This window comes from Notechis scutatus, chromosome Z (genome assembly GCF_049901735.1).
Source record: "Notechis scutatus isolate UNSWTSFEM ecotype Mainland chromosome Z, rNotScu1.2, whole genome shotgun sequence".
NCBI classification, from domain to species: Eukaryota; Metazoa; Chordata; class Lepidosauria; order Squamata; family Elapidae; genus Notechis; species Notechis scutatus.
The window spans coordinates 635,764-656,082 of record NC_142025.1 but is presented as its reverse complement, the minus strand read 5'-3'; the positions used below and the strand labels follow the sequence as shown (position 1 = coordinate 656,082).

General features: G+C 48.4%; 2 protein-coding genes across 2 annotated transcripts in view; one reads left to right on the top strand and one right to left on the bottom strand.

The window, feature by feature from the left end:
* The window catches only part of SSPO (SCO-spondin), a 164,027-nt gene extending 162,614 nt beyond the window's left edge, over window positions 1-1,413 (top strand). The window contains 3 exon segments of the mRNA XM_087947289.1: window positions 774-904; window positions 1,002-1,152; window positions 1,279-1,413. Of these exon segments, the coding sequence (XP_087803415.1) occupies window positions 774-904; window positions 1,002-1,152; window positions 1,279-1,301 (305 nt within the window). The 3' untranslated portion in view covers window positions 1,302-1,413.
* Window positions 1,414-10,267: 8,854 nt separating this feature from the next.
* LOC113423562 (uncharacterized) lies at window positions 10,268-19,871 on the bottom strand. Its single transcript, XM_087947935.1, is given in 5 exon segments — window positions 10,268-10,960; window positions 10,963-11,898; window positions 13,736-13,849; window positions 17,175-17,295; window positions 19,718-19,871. Coding segments are annotated over 5 exon segments (1,560 nt in total). The 5' UTR covers window positions 19,748-19,871; the 3' UTR covers window positions 10,268-10,601.
* Window positions 19,872-20,319: the final 448 nt, after the last annotated feature.

The window sequence follows — 20,319 nt, the reverse complement described above, 5'->3', positions numbered from 1 at the left end:
GGGGCGGCTAAGAGGAAGCAGGCAGGCTCAGCGGCAGGAAAGGAGCCGAAGGAACAGATCTGCCCCCAGAAAGAAAAGGAAAGAAAAAGAAGGAAAGGGGGAAGGAAAGAGAAAGAGGGAGGAAAGTAGGAAAGAAGCAAGGAAGGAAGGAGAGAAGAAGAGAAGGAAGGAAGGGAAAATGAAAGGAGATGAAAGAAAGAAAGAAAGAAAGAAAGAAAGAAAGAAAGAGAAAGAAAGAAAGCCAGGAAGCAAGGAAGGAGGGAGGGAAGGGAAAAAGAAAGAAAGAGGCAGAAAGGAAGGAAGCTGAGGAAGGAAGAAGAAAGAAGGAAAGGGGGAAGGAAGGAGAAAGAGTGAGGAAAGTAAGAAAGAAGGAAGGAAGGAAAAAGAAGGAAAGGGGGAAAGAGAAAGGAGGAAAGGAGGAAAGAAGCAAGGAAGGAAGGAGAGAAGGAAGGAAGGGAAAAAGAAAGAAAAAAGGCAGCAGGAGGAAGGAAGCTGAGGAAGGGAGGGAGGGTGAGGGAGAAAGACAGGCACTTTTCCTCTGCAGTGGAAATGCCCTCGGGGCACCCAAAAAGATCAAACCAGTCGCTTTCGTCAGCAGGCCAGAAGCCCTAAAGTTGGGGCGTCCAATCCTTGTTCCTTCCTGGACCCCACCCATCTGCCAATTGGGGAGGTGGCCTATTCGGACCCCATCTTCCCTCCTAAGCCATCCCACCTGGGTGTCCGGATTCGCCCTGGGTTCTGCCAGGCTGGTCACCCTTTCTTTGCCCCGACAGGTGAACCTCACCCGCACTGCCGACATTTTACGGAACGTCGCAACATTACCAAGGGGCTCTGCTTCTTGGCCGGCGTGGAGGTGGGCTTTTGCAAGGGGCAGTGCGCCTCCCACACCAACGTCATCCCAGAGGTAAGACAACCCTGGTTCCCCACCACCTCCAGCCCGCCCGAGATTCGTACGACTCGCAGTTCCTGGAGGAACCCCTCACCTGGTTTGTCCTCCGCAGGAACCCTACCTGGAGACCGTCTGTGACTGTTGCAGCTACCAACTGGATCCGGTTAGTCCGGTGCGCATCCTGAATTTGCAGTGCCTGGGCGGCGAGACAGAGCCTGTGGTCTTGCCGGTTATCCGCGGGTGTGAATGCAGCAGCTGCCAAGGTAATGGTTCTCCGTTGGGTGGGACGGCCTGCAGCAGTCTTCTGCCAGGGAAAACGGTGCTCGGGGAGTCCCGTTTTCCATGCCCCCCCGGACCCCACCTCCCGGCTTCCTGTCTTTTCATTTCAGGTGGTGACCTCTCCAAACGTTGACCTCTCCTCTTCCACCGCGGATCCAAACCGGGGTGCCCACCCACTCCACTGAAAATTCTCCAGCCTTGCTCAGTCTTCCTCTTCTTCACCTGTCAATAAACCATTTTCAGCAGTTTCCGGTTCTTTTCTCGCATCTCCTGGGGTCTCCGCTGGGAAGGGAGGACCGTGAGGTTTTGTTTTTTTTGTAAGTTTTATTTGAGTTTTCACAAAAAGAAAAAAATACAAGTAAAACATCTTTTTTGAAAGCAGCATAATCCCGGGTTACATCTCTTCGTACAGACACAAATTCAAGTTCATGCTCATTTTTATATTCCATTCCATATCTTATTACTATTCTACATTTTCTATATAGCTTCTCCCCTCTTTTAACTTTCTTAATTTTATTTTATTTATTTCATCCCAATTCAAATCATTGTACTTATATTCTTTGTCTGTCCTGTTTTAACTGTCTCTTATCTTTTCTCATTAAACAAAATTTCTCCTGTAATCACTGATTGGAGTATGACGCCTTTATATCTTTCCCCTAAAATTGTAACACTTAATATAATACATAACTTCCGTTCGGATTCTGCTTGGCACATTCTAAAACTACACATTGTATTCTTGAAAAAAGAAAAAATTATAAATATATAATATAATTAAAACAACAATCCGTTCCAATTCGATTCTATCATTAATATTAATATTCATTTAAATCTTAACATTTTACACATTACTTTTCAAATAAGTATCGTATTTCTATGGGAACACTTATAAACTTTCCATAGCTACTTCCCCCCCACTTCACTTATATTTTATAAAACATTGAGTAGTTAAAATGTTCCCATTCCTTCCTAATTCAATTCTCTCATTTATTTTATTTCATTTGTTTTGTTCACAAAAGTTTCACTAAATTACACTGACTATTTTATCCCACTTTTTAATCATATGTTGTTTCCAATTTTCTAACATTATTTCTATTACAAATATAACAATACAATCTTATGTACCTTTACAGAATCCCTTTTTCAGTTAAATTTTCACCCATTATCTCTGAATAAGTCCTGTTTCTTTATATCTTGCTCCAAACCTTTGTAACTTCTCTTCCCTTTCTTCTTCTCTCTCCCCTTTTTACACCCATGTCTCTCCACCTCCATTTCCCTCTTCTGTATTCCCTTTTTCTGTTGCTTTCCATCATTATATCCACTTTTCACATTATTTTTCCCTTTTTTGGCTGTTTTTTTAAGTTTTAAATTCTCCATTCTCTTTCTCCCCTTTCCCCTTTCTTCCCCAGATAGTTACTTGTTCATTAAAGATGGCTTCTTCTTTGTCCCAATCTTCTTGTTGCACAGTCTTTTCTTGTTGTTTCTTATAGACGCAGATCGCCATTTCTAAGAATTGAAAAACGGAGCCAAAGGAGCCCTTCCCTTCTTGTGTCTCTTCTTTATATTTTTTAAATTCCATTTTCAGTTCATCGAAAAGTGATGCCATTGTAGAATTTTTTAAACAACCACCCAATTGTTTTTAGTCATTCAAATATAATTTCCAGAAGTCCCAAAGTCACCAAGCAATCCAAATACACACAAGCTGTTTCTTTTTACACTTTCTTCTTTTTTCACTTTCTCTTCCTGGGGTTACTATTTAGTTGCAAAGTTCCAGTTAAAATGTATCTTTTAGAAGTCTTATTAAGATTTAACTTTGGATTCTTTTAAATTCCAGGCAGTCTCCTCCTTCCTCCTCCTTTCGCCTATTGGTGCCAAAGCGGATTTTTCCGATTTCTCATTCAGCTCTCTTCGTTGTCAATGTGAGGAAGGAGAGTGAAGAAAAAAAACTTTCCCTTTTCACTTTCTTTCGCTGCTTCCGACTCTTCTTTGGGAGCGATGTTATCTTTTATAAAATTTAAATTCCAGGGTACCTTAGTTTTTGCTTTTTATCCTGGTCAGCCAAAACTTTCACTTCTTATCTTCCTCCTGCACTTTCTTTTCCGGTTGAGTTCTTCTTTGAGGCAGCCATTTCTGACCGCCGCTCTTACCGCCTTCGGGAAAGGGAGTTTGGCCAGCTGAGGAGGAAAGATGCGGCTTTCCTCGACCCTGCTGGCAATCTCCCCTCTTCACCACCTCTACGGGGTGGCTTAGCCCCGAAGCCAGCTGGCTCGGGCGCTCCAGCAGCGAGCCCAGGCAGAAACCGCGCACGATCGCGGATTCCTGCCTGCCGCCAAGCCCTGCAAACCAGAAGTTTCCGCTAATTCATAACAATACAATCTTATGTATCTTCACAGAATCCCTTTTTCAGTTAGATTTTCACCCATTATCTCTAAATAGGTCCTGTTTCTTTACATCTTGCTCCAAACCTTTATAACTTCTCTTCCTTTCCTTCTTCCCTCTCTTCTTCTCTCTCCCCTTTTTACCCCCTGTCTCTCCACCTCCATTTTCCTCTTCTGTGTTCCCCTTTTCTGTTGCTTTCCAACATTATATCTACTTTTCAAATTATTTTCCCCTTCTTTGGCTGTTTTTTTAGGTCTTAAATTCTCCATTCTCTTTCCCCTTTCTTCCCCACATAGAGTTACTTGTTCATTAAAGATGGCTTCTTCTTTGTCCCAGTCTTCTTGTTTTGCAGTCTTTTCTTGTTGCTTCTCATAGTTGCAGATCTCCATTTCTAAGAATTGAAAAACGAAGCCAAAAGAACCCTTCCCTTCTTGTGCCTCTTCTTTGTATTTTTTAAGTTCCATTTTCAATTCATCCAGAAGTTATGCCATTGTAAAAAAAAATTAAACAACCACCCAATTAATTTTAATCATTCAAATATAATAACCAAAAATCCAAAAGTCACCAGACAGTCCAAATATACACAGCTGTTTCTTTTTACACTTTCTCTTCCTGGTGTTACTATTTAGTTGCAAAATCTCAGTTAAAATGTATCTTTTAGAAGTCTTGTTGAACTTTTACTTTAGATTCTTTTGAAGTCCAGGCAGTCTTCTCCCTCCAGATCCTACCCTTATTCTTTTCCTCTCCCTTCCTGCTTATAGAAGAAAAAGTTTTTAATGTCCAGAAATCTTTATTGTCCCTTTGGCATTTAGTTATATTTTGCCTATTAAGGCCAAAGTGGATTTTTCCAATTTCTTATTCCGATCTCTTAGTTGTCAATGTAAGGAAGGAGAGAGAAGGAAAAAAAAACCCTTTCCCTTTTCACTGTCTTTCGCTGCTTCCGACCTTCTTTGGGAGCGATGTTGTCTTTTGTAAAATTTAAATTCCAGAGTACCTTAATTGTTGTTTTTTCAGCTTAACCCGGTCAGCCAAAACTTTCACTTATCTTCCTCCTGCACTTTCTTTTCCGGTTGAGTTCTTCTTTGAGGCAGCCATTTCTGACCACCGCTCCTACCGCCTTTGGGAAAGGGAGTTTGACCAGCTGAGGAGGAGAGATGTGGCTCTCCTCGACCCTGCTGGTGATCTCCCCCCTCTTCACCACCTCTACGGGGTGGCTTAGCCCCAAAGCCAGCTGGCTCGGGGCGCTCCAGCAGCGAGCCCAGGCAGAAACCGCGCACGATCATGGATTCCTGTCTGTTGCCGAAGCCCTTCAAACCGGAAGTCGCAGGACCATGAGATTTTATGGGGGGGGGAGATGGCCAGATGTGCCAGGGGATGACCAGGGGACGCGGTGGTTCAGTTGATAAGAATCCAGCTCAGAAATACGTTGGTATTTAAGCAGAAATAAAGATCCAAGAGGAATATGGGAGGCAAGCTAAGAAATGCACACTTAACGTTTTAAAGCGATTAAGAGATGATGGTTAGAAAGGGAATATGGTTAAATACAGTAGTGGCATAATCAAAGTTAGAATAGGGATGGACACTAGAGAGAGGGGGATTAATAAAATACGCAATTTTATATAATGAGAATAATAAAGAGGACCTAGGGACGTGGAGACTCAGTGGCTGAGACACTGAGCTTGTCGATCAGAAAGGTTGGCAGTTCGGCGGTTCGAATCCCCAGCACCGAATCACGGAGGGAGCTCCCATTACCTTGTCCCAGTTTCGAACTAGCAGTTCGAAAGCACGTAAAAAATGCAAGTAGAAAAATAGGAACCCCTTTGGTGGGAAGGTAACAGCGTTCCCTGCACCTTCGGCAGCATTTAGTCCTGCAGGCCACATGACCACGGAGACATCTTTGGATGGCACTGGCTCTTCGGCTTTGTAACGGAGATGTGCAGCACCCCCTAGAGCTGGAAACAACTAGTACGGATGTGCGAGGGGAACCTTTCCCTTTCTCCAGGTCTGCCATAGGCAAGGAAGCCAGAAAGGGGTCTGAAATGCAAGAGGGCTTCCTGCTTGAACAGGGGGTTGGACGAGATGACCTCTGAAGTCTCTTCCAACTCTGCTACTGTACGATTCAGTAAGGGTCTCCTGCTTGAGCACAAGGGTGGACTAGAAGACCTCCAGTGTCCCTTCCAGCTCTATTCTGATTGTTTCAGGAAGGGAAGAGAGAAGTTCTGTGGCTCCTCTTCCTACAAGGAGAAACGGGAGGGCTGATTGCAAATACTCCGATCTGTGGCCCTTTCTTTGACCAGGAATCCTCAGCAGTACTTCCATTTCATGGAAGGAAATGAAGGAGGGAGGGAGGAAAAGAGGAGCTGGAAGGAGGGGAGGGAGGAAGAAAAAGAGAAAAAGGAAAGGAAGGAAGAAACAGGTCAGAGGTGGAAGGGACAGAGGGAGGGAGGAAAAAGAAAGGATAGGAGGGAGGGAGGAAAGAAAAGAAGAGAAAGGAAGGAAACGGCAGTGGAAGGAAGGAAAGAAGGAAAAGAAAGAAGGGATGGGAGGGAGTGATAAAGAAAAAAGACAAAAATGAAAGAAAGAAAGAAGGAAATGGCAGAGTTGGAAGGGAGGGAGGAAAAAGAAAGGATAGGAGGGAGGGAGGGAAGACTGAGAAAAGAAAGGAAGGAAACGGCAGAGGTGGAAGGAAGGAAGGAAAGAAGGAAATAGAAAGAGGGAGGGAGGGAGGGAAGACAGAAAAGAAAGAGAAAGAAAGGAAGGAAGGAAATGGCAGAGGTGGAAGGAATTAAAGAAGGAAATGGAGGGACGGACACAAAGCAGAAAAAGGAAGGAAGGAAGAAGAGATAGGAGGGAGAGAGGGAAGGCAGAAAAAAAGAGAGAAAAGGAAGGAAGGAAACAGGGCAGAGGTGGAAGGAATTAAAGAAGGAAATAGAAAGAGGGAGGTGGGGCATAAGGCAGAAGGAGGGAAGGAGGAAGGGTTGGGGGAGATGTGTGTGGCTGTGGCTTTGGAGGGGCGTCACCTAGAAGCTGCTTCAAGTCCCCCCCCTTCCTACCATTTGACCGTCCTGCCAGGCGCTGCACCTGGAGAAGCCAACCACCTTGGAGTGAAGGGCAGGTGCCAAGGACTCTGCGTGGCCACCGTCCCTTTGGCCAACCAGTGGCAGAACCCATTCAACCATCTTGAGTAGGTGGGGTGGTGGATCCCTAACAGGCAGAGGCTATCATTAAACTTGGTTTAATAGGTAGTCCTCGACTTACGACAATTGAGCCCAACATTTCTGTGGCTAAACTTGGAACGATGAGGAAGGGTCACAGATAGTCTTCGACCACAAGGGACCCTGGATTTATGTTACTAAGCGAGGTACAGTTGTTAAGTGGATTTTGCCCCATCGGATGACCTGTCTGGCCACAGCTGTTAGGTAAATTGCTGCAGTTGTTGAAGCGAATCTGAATCTTCATTCGGTTCACCAGACGGTCGCAAAAAGGAATCGTGTGACACCCACCCCCTCCCAGGGACATTGCAACCATCATAAATACGAGCAGTGTCTGAATATTGCTCACGCGATCATGGGCACAGTGCAACGGTTGTAAGTGTGAGAGACAGAGGTTTTTTTTCCAGGGTCGTCATAATTTTGGACAGTCACTAATGGAACTGTTGTAAGTCGAGGACTGCTTGTATCCTAATGGGGAAGGCCAAATCCGTCTGAGCCAGGCACGGATGGGGGAAATGATTCCAGAAAAAGGGCACATTGACGTCGCAATGAAGGCGCTGTCGCTGTCCAAATTTCGTTCAGATCGTTGCAACCCAAAAGGCAAAATTGACACCCCCACCCCCGAAAATTTTTTCCCCACCAATTGCTTCTTGAATAGCAATTTTTAATACAATGGGAGAAAATGATTTCATACATTTGGAATAATTGGTGAATCATTGTTATGGGTTATACCGTGATTTTTCGGCTTTTCTTGCGGGGGAATTTGGCAACCGCAACAGCGCCTGCTTTTTTAAAAAAGGGCCCCATTTGGGCCTCAGTCCTGCAAAGTTGTCCTTGTCTTCTTGCCCCTCCTTTTGGCCCATCGACGAAGCGGTCTGGGTCTCCGACCCAAAGTTTGGTTCCCCTTCCCAAAAACCAAAAATGGGCAACAAAACAGCTGATTTCCGAGTGTGTAATTCAATTCAGCGCCATTCTTTTCTTTCTCACTCGGTGCCTGCAAAAAAAGTCTTCCTTCATCTCAGCCATTTTAAAGCAGGTGGACTTCAACTCCCAGCATTCCTCAGCCGGCATGCTTTTAACATGGCTTCCATTCCCAGAATTCATGCTGGCTGGGGAATGCTGGAAATCGAAGTCCACCCGTCTTAGAATTGCTATGGAAACGCTGGTTCTCTGGGTTTGGATGAGGAAGAATCATTGCCGACCAATGGAAGGGGGTGTCTGGCCTGCCCAGATTTGGGGATATTCCATTTTTCTTTGGATGGGGAAGTGGGCACGACCAATTTGAGGCAGAGGATCTTCTTGGATCCATTGCCCTGCCCCCTTTTCTAAATGGGAGGGCCCTTCAGACACACTAATACCCCATTATGGCTGGACTACTGTAATGCGCTCTACGTGGGGCTGCCCTGGAAGACAGTCCAGAAGGTTCAACTTACAGATAGCCCTTGATTGTACACCTACAATTGGGCGCAGAATTTTGGTCGCTAAGCAATGCAGTGTGTTAAGCGAGTCCTATGGTCATTCAACCAAACTTTGCTACCCCTCCGGAATGGGGTGTTTTCTTGCCGATGCCTCGTGACCCAACTGGGTAACATCATCAGTGGCATAAAATAGATCGCCAACTCCTTTCTCACGCTGATGTTACCTAGTGTGGTAGTGTAACATTGGCAAGAAAAACCACCAAGCTCAGAGAGCACCAAACAACCCCCAGGATATTTTTGAGAGGAGACTAGACAATGATTTGTCTGAAATGGTATAGGGTGGGCTACTTGAGCAGAAGGTTGGGCTAGATGACCTCCGAGGTCCCTTCCAACTCTGTCATTCTGTAAAGATCTCCTGCTCAAGCAGGGAGTTGGACTACATGACCTCCCTTTCACCTGTTAATTCTTCCATTTGTTGTGGCTGGAATTACTCCCTGCAAAGGAGGGGCAGACGGGCCCTTTTCTTGCACCCGGGTTTTTGGCATCCAATACCCCTTTGAAAATGGATCTGGGGATCAACCATCCTTGGGAACACACCACGCAATTCTCCCAGGCAGTCATCAACAGATTTGGGTGCTCGACTTTCAGGGTGATTATCTTTCTTTCTTTCTCCCCCTCCCTCTCCTCCTGCTCCTGTTTCAACCTCCCACTCCCTTCTAGCACTGATGATGTGTTCCCTAGTTGGGTCATGAAACATCTGCAACAAAACCACCCAAGTCAGAGAGCACCAGGGACTCCACAATCCTCCTCCCCCTCTTCCTCCTCTTCCATATTCTGTTTTATTGCAGTGGATTCAAAATGTGATTCTTTGGTGAACCACACACAAGTTCCTGTATCGGGGTAAAGTTGCGGCAATTTCTCATGAAGCAAAAATCTCAGGATCCCGAAAACCTTCTAGGGTGCGGGGAATGGCAAAGCTACATCAGAGGGCATTTGAAGGAATAAAGGACCCTTTGGCATACAGGTAGTCCTCGACGTATGACCACAAATGGAGCCCTGAATTTCTGTGGTTAAGCAGGACGTTGGTTAAGTTGGTGCGACGACCTTTCTTGCCACCGTTAACTTGAATCGCAGCAGTTGTTTAGTTAATAACACAGTTGTTAAGAGGTGATCTGGCAACTGTCAACTCATCAACTATCTCTATGGTCTTTTTAGAGTTGCCAACAGAAAGGGAGGGGGAGCAGTGTGGCAGTTTGCAAACCAAAACAGCATTCCATAAATGTTTTCAGAGATAATAACTAGGTGACTTAAGTTTCTGCTGCACAAAATCCTAACTGGAGAGCATGATTGATGACTCTGGGCTATGGAGGTGTCCCATTGGAGGATATAAATTATGATACACCCGGGGGTGGGGGGAAACCAGGGTTAAGGGTGACAATGAATTATGTGTCTCAGAGTCGGCTACACCCAGGCAGTGCCAACATATTAACTCCCCATAAATCCTTTGGAAGTTTTGGAAATTTGGCTTGAGACTCTGGATTTAAATGGGGTAACTGCCGGAATCCTGACAGCTACCCCCTTGACTCTGCGGATCAGAAAACTTTGAACCAGTGGTGGTTTTTCAAAAAAATGTTCCTGACCAATTTGGCGAGCACGTGCTCCACGTTTGCTAATGACTGTCTCCAGCAATCCCTGGGTGTGAAGCAGCTGGATGTGCAGCAATCAGCTGTGCTTGAAAAACAAGGTATAAAGCACAGCCTAGAACCTGGGCGGGTGTGTGAGCCAAACAGCTGATCGTCGGAGCTACCGGATCAGCCGAATTGGGCCAAACTGGTAGCGTACCACCCCTGCTTTGAACGGTCGCTAAACCAACTGTTGTATGCTGAGGGCTACCTGTATTTAGGGAGAAACACCACTGGGATGGCCACTAAAGTTTTCACAGATCAAATAAGACAATGTTCCCTTCAGGTTTTTTGGGGGGAGGGGGCTTTGAGCTGAGCGTTACGCCCTTCTGAAGGCTTGACCCAGTCACCCAATCCAGGCTCATCTTGATGGTCCTGGTTGCTCAGATGAGACAGACACACACACAGATACACAGGGCTGAAACCTACTGTCTGCTCTCAAGACTGGGAGAAGAACAGCCGGCTGTCCCTTTATCTAACAGGACAGGAATAAAAGCTGGAGGATTTCACTCCTGGAGGAGTGGGGGAGGGGTGCTTCTTTTCCAAGCAGTGCCGCAGGTGAAACAGTTCCGCCATCAGCAATAAAGAGACTTTTCTTGCAGTGCCGAGTCTACACAGTTCTGCGCAGAATACGTCCCAAACTGGCAGCTTCTCCGCAATGGCTGCCATGCAAAAGTTTATTTTTTCCGGCAGGTCCCATCATCCGAGGGTCCTCATGGAAGATGACATTCCTACGGGAAGCAGCTCACCTGTGGCTCCTCTGGTGGAGTGTCAGGTACTTCTTCTGCGTGAACCGCCTCCCGCAGTTGGTGCAACTAATGGGAACCATCTTCGGTGGGATGGATGCCATTCCCGAGGTGAGCCCCGCATCCTTCTTCTTCCTCCCTGCCCCTTGGCCTGCCCTGGGGGCCTTTCTATCTGCCACAAATGGGCCCCACTTTTTCTGCAGAGGGGCACTCCGTGGCAATGGTTCCTCCCTGTGGGTCTTCTTGTGTACCAGCATGATCTTCTTGTCCCGGAAGCGCTTCTGACACTGCGGACACTCGTACGGCTTCTCCTTGGCACGGGCCCTCTGCAAGGTGAGCCCGGTGGTGTCCCCTGGGGCAGCTTCTCCCCACGGTGGACCTTCAGGTGGCTGTTGAGGTGTTGCTTCTGCCGGCAGGTCTTGCTGCAGAACGGGCAACGGTACGGCCGCTCGCCGGTGTGCATGCGGTAGTGGATGTTCAGTGTGGTCTTGTCTCGGAAGGTCTTCCCACACTCGGGGCAGCTGTAGGGCCGCTCGCCGGTGTGGAAGCGCAGGTGCTTGACCAGGTGCTGCTTGTAGCCGAAGCGCTTCCCGCATGCCATGCAGAGGAAGGGCTTCTCCCCAGTGTGCACCCGCTGGTGGCTACGCACGTTGCGCTCCTGGGCAAAGCACTTCCCGCACTGCTCACAGGCGAAGGGCCGCTCCTTGATGTGCGAGGCCATGTGCGCCACCAAGATCTGCTTGAGCCGGAAGCTGCGCCCACACTCCAGGCAGGCGAAGGGCCGCTCCGTGGAGTGTGTCCCCTGGTGCTTGCGCAGGCTCTGCTTCTTGTTGAAGCTCTTCCCACACTGTGTGCAGCTGTGCGGCTTCTTCGGATCTGGGGGGCAGCGCAGGTGACACTGCAGCTGCATCTTAGCCGCCAAGCTCTTTTTTGAGGAGCCGCTGCGGGGCGTCACCGGTGGGGGTGGCTTCTTGCGCAGGTGGGTCTTGATGTGTCTCTTGAGGTCCCCCCGGGAGGGGAAGGCCTTGGGGCAGAGGTGGCATTTGAACGGACGTTCCCCAGTGTGCGTCCGGATGTGAATGGTCATGGCCACGTTACTGAGGAAGCTTTTACCACACTCGGGACACTTTGGTGGGTTCATCTTCAGCGTCACCCGAGGGGGAGCTTTGCTTTCAGGCTTGGGGACCGGGTTGGTGGTCCGGGGCCGTCCTTTCTTTTTCTTCACAGGGGGCATTGCAGAGGGCCCCGTCTCCCCTCTGCCCTCACCGTCGTCCACCATCCGGATGCCAACTTCTGCTGCAGGAAAGAGAACACCTCATCACAGGGTGGGGGGGGGAGACAGAAAATCATCATTAGATTTCTCCCCCATGTCTTCTCAATGCCCCCATCCCCACCTAAAAATGGTTACCTAGCAACCGACTCCAAATCTCAGCTCCGGAATGGCGGCAGCGATAGCACAGCCACCCTTTGGCTTACTTCTTTTTCAGGTAGCATCCGCAAGGTGTCGCTGGCCATCAAAAATCAAGATGGCCCTGTTCTGACCCAGACTTAGCAGCAGGGGTGCGATTCAAAAATCCCAGCAACCGGTTCGCTGCCCATGGTGGGCGTGGCCTACCATAACTTTTGGTTTGGCCGTTTTTTCACCTTCCCCAGAGTCCAGAGGCTTCCCTCGGGACTCTGGGAAGGCAAAAACTATCTGAACTGGAAGAATCCCACCCCTGTAAATTACATTCCTGACAAGGAGTCTCTGTGAGGCACGAAGTCTGATAAACAAATCTTCCTAAAGAAATATGAACTATTGTCTTCTGCAACAACCACTCCCCCTTTCGCTTCTATTTATTCCCCAGGGAGGGTCCATTCAACGTCCACGGGTGCCTTTCTTTCCAAGTTGGCCCCTGTTCCTTAATTGTTTTCCTCTCCTGACAGCTCTGCACATACGTGCATCTGGAAAAGGCTCTGGCTGTTCTTTTTCCCCACTTATCCCTGACTCCGTAGGCAGCTGGGAAATGTTGGGATGGCGCTGGCCCCATCTCTGTTTACGATGCAGAGCATCCATCACAGCCTTCCCCAGACTCCAGGACTAGCCCAAGCTCCTCCCCAATCTCCTCATTGTCCGAGTCTGCTGCCAGCAGAGCTGGTGGACCACAAGAGGCCCCTGCGCCACTAAAGCCCCTTTGGATGTACATCAGGCTCCTGCGGGTGCCATCTTGACTTTTTGGACTGCCTCTTGCCGATCTCCAAACCTCCAAACTTTCCCCATTTTTGTTATTGTCACACTTCGTTCTATAAGACCTAGCCCCACCTATGATTGGACATATTTTAAAAAAAAACAATTCAGTTAGTTCTCGACTTACAATCGCAGTTGAGCCAATCGTTTCAATGAATACATCATTAATCAATTTAAGAGCCACAGCGGCGCAGCGGTTAAGAAGGCAGTTATGGCACGCTAGTTCTGCCGATTGCCGACGGCCAGCAGTTCGATGGAACAAGTCTCACTGGCTCAAGGCTGATGCGGCCTCCCATCCTTCCGTGGTCACCAAAATGAGGAGCCAAATTGTCGGGGGAGGGGCGGAAATAGGCCGACCCTGTAAATCGCTTAGAGAGGGCTGTAAGGCAGTGTGAAGCAGTATGTAAGGTTTAAGGGCCATTGCTATTCATTTGTGTTGCTAAGTTGTGTTGCAAAGTGAGACATTCATGAAGGGAGTGTTGCCTCCATTTTACGGCCTTTCTTGCCCCCGTCATTAAGCGAATCACTGCCGGTTCGGTGAGGAATGTGGCTGTGAAAGGAATCTGGCTTCCCAGGTCAGAATGTCACAAAAGGACATGGCAAAACCGTCATAAAGGTGAGTCAGTTGCCAAACATCTGAATTTTGAATGCTGCAATGGTTGTAAGGGAGAGAAACAGTCAATCCTAAATCACTTTTTTCCCCCAGTGCCATTGTAACTTCGAATGGTCACTAAATTAAGCACCGTAAGTCAAGGACTAGCTGAACGCTATGAAGGATGACTGTCCTGTGTTTTCCTTGCTCTCAACAAAATGATAAAAGAAAGAAAGAAAGAAAGAAAGAAAGAAAGAAAGAAAGAAAGAAAGAAAGAAAGAAAGAAAGAAAGAAAGAAAGAAAGAAATTCTTACCTTGCCACTGGCTTTGGGCATCTGTCCATTTGCATGCCTTCCACAATTCTCCAGTGACAACGGGCTCCTTCTGTTCAATTTGGTTGATAATCCGCGGCTTGACGGGCAGGGGTCCTGTCAGAAGCAAAGAAAAAGCAAGGGGTCTCAACCCAGAGCCCAGAGAGAGGGGAAGCTCCCCTCCCCAGGGTTGACCAGTCTCTCTCTGGACTCAAACTGGGAGTTCCAAATGTGCTTTTTTTTCCAAGAGGCCACTGGCCTTTCTTCATTTTTTTTTTGGCTGAAGAGGTTTTGCTTCATCCGAGAAGCTTCCCTCCATTCTGACTAACAGTTCAGTTCTTCAGTCAGAAGTGAAGAAGCTTCTGGGATGAGAAGGGAAAACTCTTCAAGGGGGAAAAAAACCCAAGGTCTTATTGGATGGTGGGGAATGGAAGGATTGATACTCCTTGCTGACAGGTGTTCATTTGCATTCTTTTTAGATAGCCATTGAGGCCGCTGGGGGTTGGGGGTTCGCCTGTGTTTGTCTGTGTCCTCGGGATCACCTGAGTAGTGCAAAGTAGCACAAATAGTACAAAATGCAGTTCTATTCTAATTATCTTTATTGTCAGAGTACAACATGTGTACAATGAGATTTTCCAACAAGGCTCCACACCCACTTGCACTACTCAGGTGACCCCTGAAGACATCGACAAACGTCCAAGTGGCCTCAAAAGGTCTCTAAAAGAATGCAGATGACCAGCTTTCTTCAAGGAATAGAAATCCTTCCATTCCCAACCATCCAGTCAGACATTGGGGGGGGGGGGTTCCTTGAAGAGGTTTCGCTTTTCATCCGAGAAGCTTCCTTCAGTTCTGACAGAAGGATTGAACTATTACTCAGAAGGGAGGAAACTTCTCTGGATGAGAAGCAAAACCTTTTCAGGTTTTTTTTCCTTGAAGAGGTTTTGCTTCTCATCCGAGAAGCTTCCTCCCTTCTGAGTAACAGTTACTGTAACAGTCCTTCCATCAGAACTGAAGAAGCTTCTTGGATGAGAAGCGAAACCTCTTCATGGAAAGAAAACCTTCAAGAACATCCAGTTTGCCTCTTGAGAAAGCATCTTTGGGAGAACCATGACCTCGATATCGGAGAATCTCCAAAGACACTCAAACTGGGAGATTTTGTGGAAAGGAACAATGCCAACAGTAAAGTTTCCCCTTTGGTGAACTGGAAATTGGAAGTCCCTTGTCGATAAATTTTGAATTTTCTTATAAGTTCTTGACTTACATCAGTTCATTTACTGATCATTCAAAGGTACAACAGCACTGAAAAAAGTGACTTATGACTTCTTTTCACACTTATGACCGTTGCACACCTCCCAGGGTCATGTGATTTATAATTGTATGCTTGACAACCAATTCACATTTGTGACCGTCGCCGTGTCATGGGGTCACGTGAGCCCCAACCTTCCGACGAGCAGAGTTAAGGGCGACGCCAGACTTGCTAAACGGCCGTGGGACTCAACAACTGCAGGGACGAGCCCTAAAACAGGACAAAGCTCACTGAAGAAATTTCTCGCTGAGCCATGTAACATTTGGGCTCAGTTGTGGCCATAGACCGAGGACTACTGCCACTGACTTTCCAAAATCTTGAGAAGGGATCACTTGGTTGGATGAGGTTCTTGGCATTCTGCTCTTCCAGAAAGAACCCGAGGAACTTGGACCGGTTCAGAGAAGAGGAATTTTGTGTTTTGTGGTGACCAGAAAGATATTGGATGATATGGACATATGGAGGCCGTGGAGAAGACCCTCTTCTAGAACCTCCCCCAGAAGAAGGTGAGGACCTCTTGCATCCTGTCCTACTGGGAAGAATAACGGAGGGGGTCCTTGGGGCTCTCTGAGCTTGGTGGTTTCCTTGCAGTTGTTTCATGACCAAACTTAGTAACGTCATCAGTGCTAGAAGGGAATGAAGTTGGCGGAGAGGAGGAGGAGGACTGTGGGGGTTCGGTGATCGTGGACTTCACGTGTGTGCAGGCAGCTTTCCAAACACCCGCTGAGGGTCTGCCGGGCCAATCAGCTGACAGGATAAAGGAGAGGAAAGCGCCGGGGTGGCTGCGAGGGCTGATCCTGCGCTTTTTCTCTTCTTTCTCCTCTCAGCTGCTCCGCGGAGCTTGCTTTTTTTTTTTTACTACCGCTTTCTACAAACCGGGCCAAACCGGTCACATTCTCGAAGTCTCTTAACCCAACCCTTCATTTCAGTAGCGGTTGGGACTACCAATCGCATCGTCCACCCCTGGGGTGGCCTTTGGAAAACAGGCTCGATCTCACTAGGACCCCAGTGGGTCTCTCCTCAGAGACGGAGGGGGTCTGTCAACGAGATGCTCTCCAGCTGGGAGACTTGTAGCTTCCGTCTCTCTGGTACCGAGGAAAAGGGGTGGGCTTAAAAAGTTTTAGCAACTGGTCCTCTGCCCGGTTGCTGGGTGGGCGTAGCCTAGTCCGCCTCCTGCACCACGCTGGGGGGGGATTTCCTTGGGCCTCCAGGAGGGCAGAAACAGCCTCCCTGGGCTCCTGAGTCCCTCCAGAGGTTGGAAACGGGCCTATTTCTGGCCTTCTCGAACTTCCCGGAGGCCCGTTTTTCTCCCTCCCTGAGCCGCCATGTGCACCCTGCATTTATCAGGGATCCAAAATGGGCCGTGTGGGGATTCCTGGGAGGGGGGGAGGAAGGGAGGGGGTGGGCAGGGCCAGCCAGTCCTCAGAACTGTCGGTTCGTCGAACCAGCCATAAAATGAGCTCCTGGTTAGCTAAGGGTTCGGCCGAACTGGGGAGAACCGGTAGCAGCCCAACCTTTCCGAGGAGGCCGTGGAGATCTTCACCATGGCCTTGGCTAGGGCAATGGTAGCTCCACCCTTGAAGACACTCCAACCAACGGGAGAAGGTCTGCGGCCTTCAGTTGGTCAGGATTCCAGCAGTTACCTCCATTTAAGCCATGAGTCTCGAATCATACTTCCAAACTTCAAAAGGATTTATTGGGAGTTAATATGTCCGGTGCTGCCTGGGTATAGCTGACTCTGAGATACCATAATTCTTTGTCACCTTTGACCCTGGTTTTCCCCACCCCCTGGGTGTGTCATAAATCATATTCTCCAACGAGACACATTTGTAGCCAAGCGTCATCAATCATATTCTCCAATTAGAATGTTGAAAACTTCAGTCACCTAGTTACTATCTTTGAAAATATTTATGGAATGCACTTTCAGTTTGCAAGCTGCCACACTGCTGCCCCCTCCCTTTCTGTTGGCAGCTCTAAAGAGACCAGAGAGATATTTTAGGAGTTGGCACAGTTCTTGCTGCTTGAAGCTTTCCCCCCCGAAGGATCCACTGTTGGTGACACAAATCTGGGGCCAAGGAGGACTCTGGGAACTCACTTACCCTCTTCCCTCCAGGACCTGAGCAATGAAGTCGTTCTTACCCAAGGACAGAACCGCCTCGTAATTCTCCATCATCACCGCTTGGTAGAGCTCCCGTTGCCATTCGCTTAACTCTTCCCATTCTTCCCGGGAGAAATAGATGGCCACGTCCTCAAAGGTCACCTGCGGGAGGAAAGGAACAATCCTTGGATTTTAAGTCGGGGCCACAAAGGATCCCTGGGGAGACCCAAGGGCTTTGGGCTCTGGGGCCTGGCTCCATAGCAGTAACTGCGAGAGGGAATAGAGAGAGAGATATGGTAGACGATAGATAAATAGGTAGGTAGGTAGAGACAGACAGACAGACAGACAGACAAGAAAGAGAGAAAGAAAAAAAGAAATAGATAGCTAAATAGATAGATATAACAGATAATCAGAGTTGTAGGTCATCTAGTCCAACCCCCTTCCCAAGCAGGAGACCCTACACCATTTCTGACAGATAGGAGTCCAATCTCTTCTTGAAAGTCTCAAGTGATAGAGATAGATAGATAGATGATAGATAGATAGATAGATAGATAGATAGATAGATAGATAGATAGATAGATAGATAGATAGATAGATGATATAGATATAGATGATAGAGAAAGAAGGAAGGAAAGAAGGAAGAAGGAAAGAAGGAAAGTGAAAGATAGCTAGCTAAATATAGAAAAATAGCTAGATAGATGGCAGAGAGTGAAAGAAAGGAAAAGATAGCTAAATAGATAGGAGATAGATAGATAGATAGATAGATAGATAGATAGATAGATAGATAGATAGATAGATAGATAGATAGATAGATAGATAGATAGATAGATAGAAAAATGGTAGAGAGAGAGAGAGAAAGAAAAGACAGCTAAATAGATGAGGGAGAGAGAGAGATAAATAGATAGATAAATAGACATAGATAGATATAGATAGATAGATGATAGAGTTAGATGAAAGAAAAGGGAGGGAGGAAAAATAGTGAAAGATAGATAGCTAGAGAAAAATAGCTAGATAGATAGATGGCACAGAGAGAGAGAGAGAGAGAAATATAAATATAAATATGGGTATATTTATAAATATGGATGGGTAGACAGATAGACATATTCTATAAGTCTCCCTGAGTCAGCATGTGGGAGTAGGTAGCACTATAAATTTTCTAAATAAATACTGGATGATAAATATACAGTAGAGGAAGACAGGATACAATGAGAGACAGACAGAGAGAAAGAAAGAGAGAGACAGATAATGGATAGAGAGAGAGATGGATGGATTATATCAGATGATAAATTATCTATATAGAGAGGGAGAAAGAGACAGAAAGAAAGAGAAACAGAGAAAGAGACAGAGGCAGACAGAGAAAGAGAGAGTGAGAGAGAGAAAGACAAAAAGACAATGAAAGAGACGGGGCTTCTTTACATCTTAATAATTTGGATATCCTTTTCGACTAGAGACATGTAGCTTTTGGGCTCTATGAGGATGGGGTCTTTGGGGAGACGGGGGGCGGCATTAACCCAAAAGATTATGTAATCCCTCCCCCCCAGGAGAATCTCACAGCTCATTCGCAGCAGCGATCGTCCTCCCCGCCCATCCGGGCCTCCTCCCAAACCTGTCCGCGACAGCATCAGACGGAAATAAATAACATTTGAAAGCAACTTCAAAGCGGAGAAACCCCCCTCTTTTAAGCCTGAACCCCGCCTCTCCCACCTCGCCCCCTCCCGTCCAGGTGTTGGGGTGTGGCGGGGAGACCATTTCGGCCATTTTGATTTTTTTTGGGGGCGACCTGCCCTCGGAACAAACCCCTCCCCTTCCAACACACCCCGGGAGGGGGCTGTTTAACAATCGCGGAAGAGATTGACCTTCCCTGATGAGCCGCGTTCTTGCGAGGCCGCCAATAGGGCGGGGAGGGGAAGACCCCACCACCGGGGCTGTTTCGAGGAGGGGCGTCCCTTTATATACCCCCAGCCCATCCTCCACCCCCAAAAAAAAACCTTGGAGGGAGGGGCTTAACCATCGCGAAGCAGTGAAAATGGCGTAGGCCACTTTCGATTTTTTCGCAGGCCGCCAGTAGGGCGACCGGGCGGAGCCCCCGAGGGAGACGGAGCCCCCTCCCCGAAGCCTTCCGGAGGGGGGTCACCCCTTGACATACCCCCCACCCCCACTGCCCAGTCCCCCCACCAAGGTTGGGGGAGGGGTTAAAAACCACTGAAGCAGCGAAAGTGCCACTTTCACCGAAGCCAAAAATAGGGCGGAGGGACCCCCGAAGACCCCCTCCCGGCTCCTATCCGGAGGGGGTTAGTGACCCCCTTGATATTATCCCCCGCAAAAGCGGGAGGGGAGGGGTTAACCCTCGCGAACCAGCGGAAATGCCACTTTCACCAATGAGCCGCCGTTCTTGCGAAGCCAAAAAAATAGAGCGGAGGGACCCCGAAGACCGCCCCCCGAGGGCTGTCCGGAGAGGGGGATTAAGTGACACCCCCTTGATGTACCCACCCCACCCGCCACCAAGGCCCGAGGGGAGGGGGCCACAGCCCATTTGGATCGGAGCGACTAAGGTCGAATTGGGGAGTGGGGTTTCCTTTTTTACCTGGCCGGGCCGGGGTCTCGGCGCCTCCATGGCGGGGTGGCGGCGCCTTTCGGCGGAAACAAAGGAGGGGGTGCTCGGTAGACTCCGCCCGCTGGAAGGCCGGGAAGAAAGGAGGAGCGGGGTTGAGGAGGGCGGGTTTCTAGACGGGGCGCCCGCCGGCGTCGCAGGGAAGGGCGAGGCGGGGCTGCTTTCTGGACACACAATCACACACACACACACAGAGAGAGAGAGACAGAGAGAGAGAGAGAGATGAGTCTCTTTCCCGCCCCGGCTGCGGAGCATGGGCCTTTTGCAGGGAGACCATAAGGCTGCGGCTTCTCCAAGGTGCTGAAACGGGCCCGCTTGCAAATGAACCCACGCAGGAAAAATGGGGAGGGGGAGGTTGGGAATCCCCAGGTCCTCCCCGTCCTCCCCGCTTGCCGGGCAGAGGGGCTTTCCTGGCTTGCGGGCCTCGGAGGGGGTCGTGGAGTGGGGGAGGGGGCGCTGAGTCGCTGCTCGTCTTGGGCTGCCCCTCAAATAGGGCAAGAGCCTGTCATCGATCGCCTGTCTATCATTTTCTGAGTCTGTGTGCGTGTGTCTATCTATATCACGTCTGTCTGTCT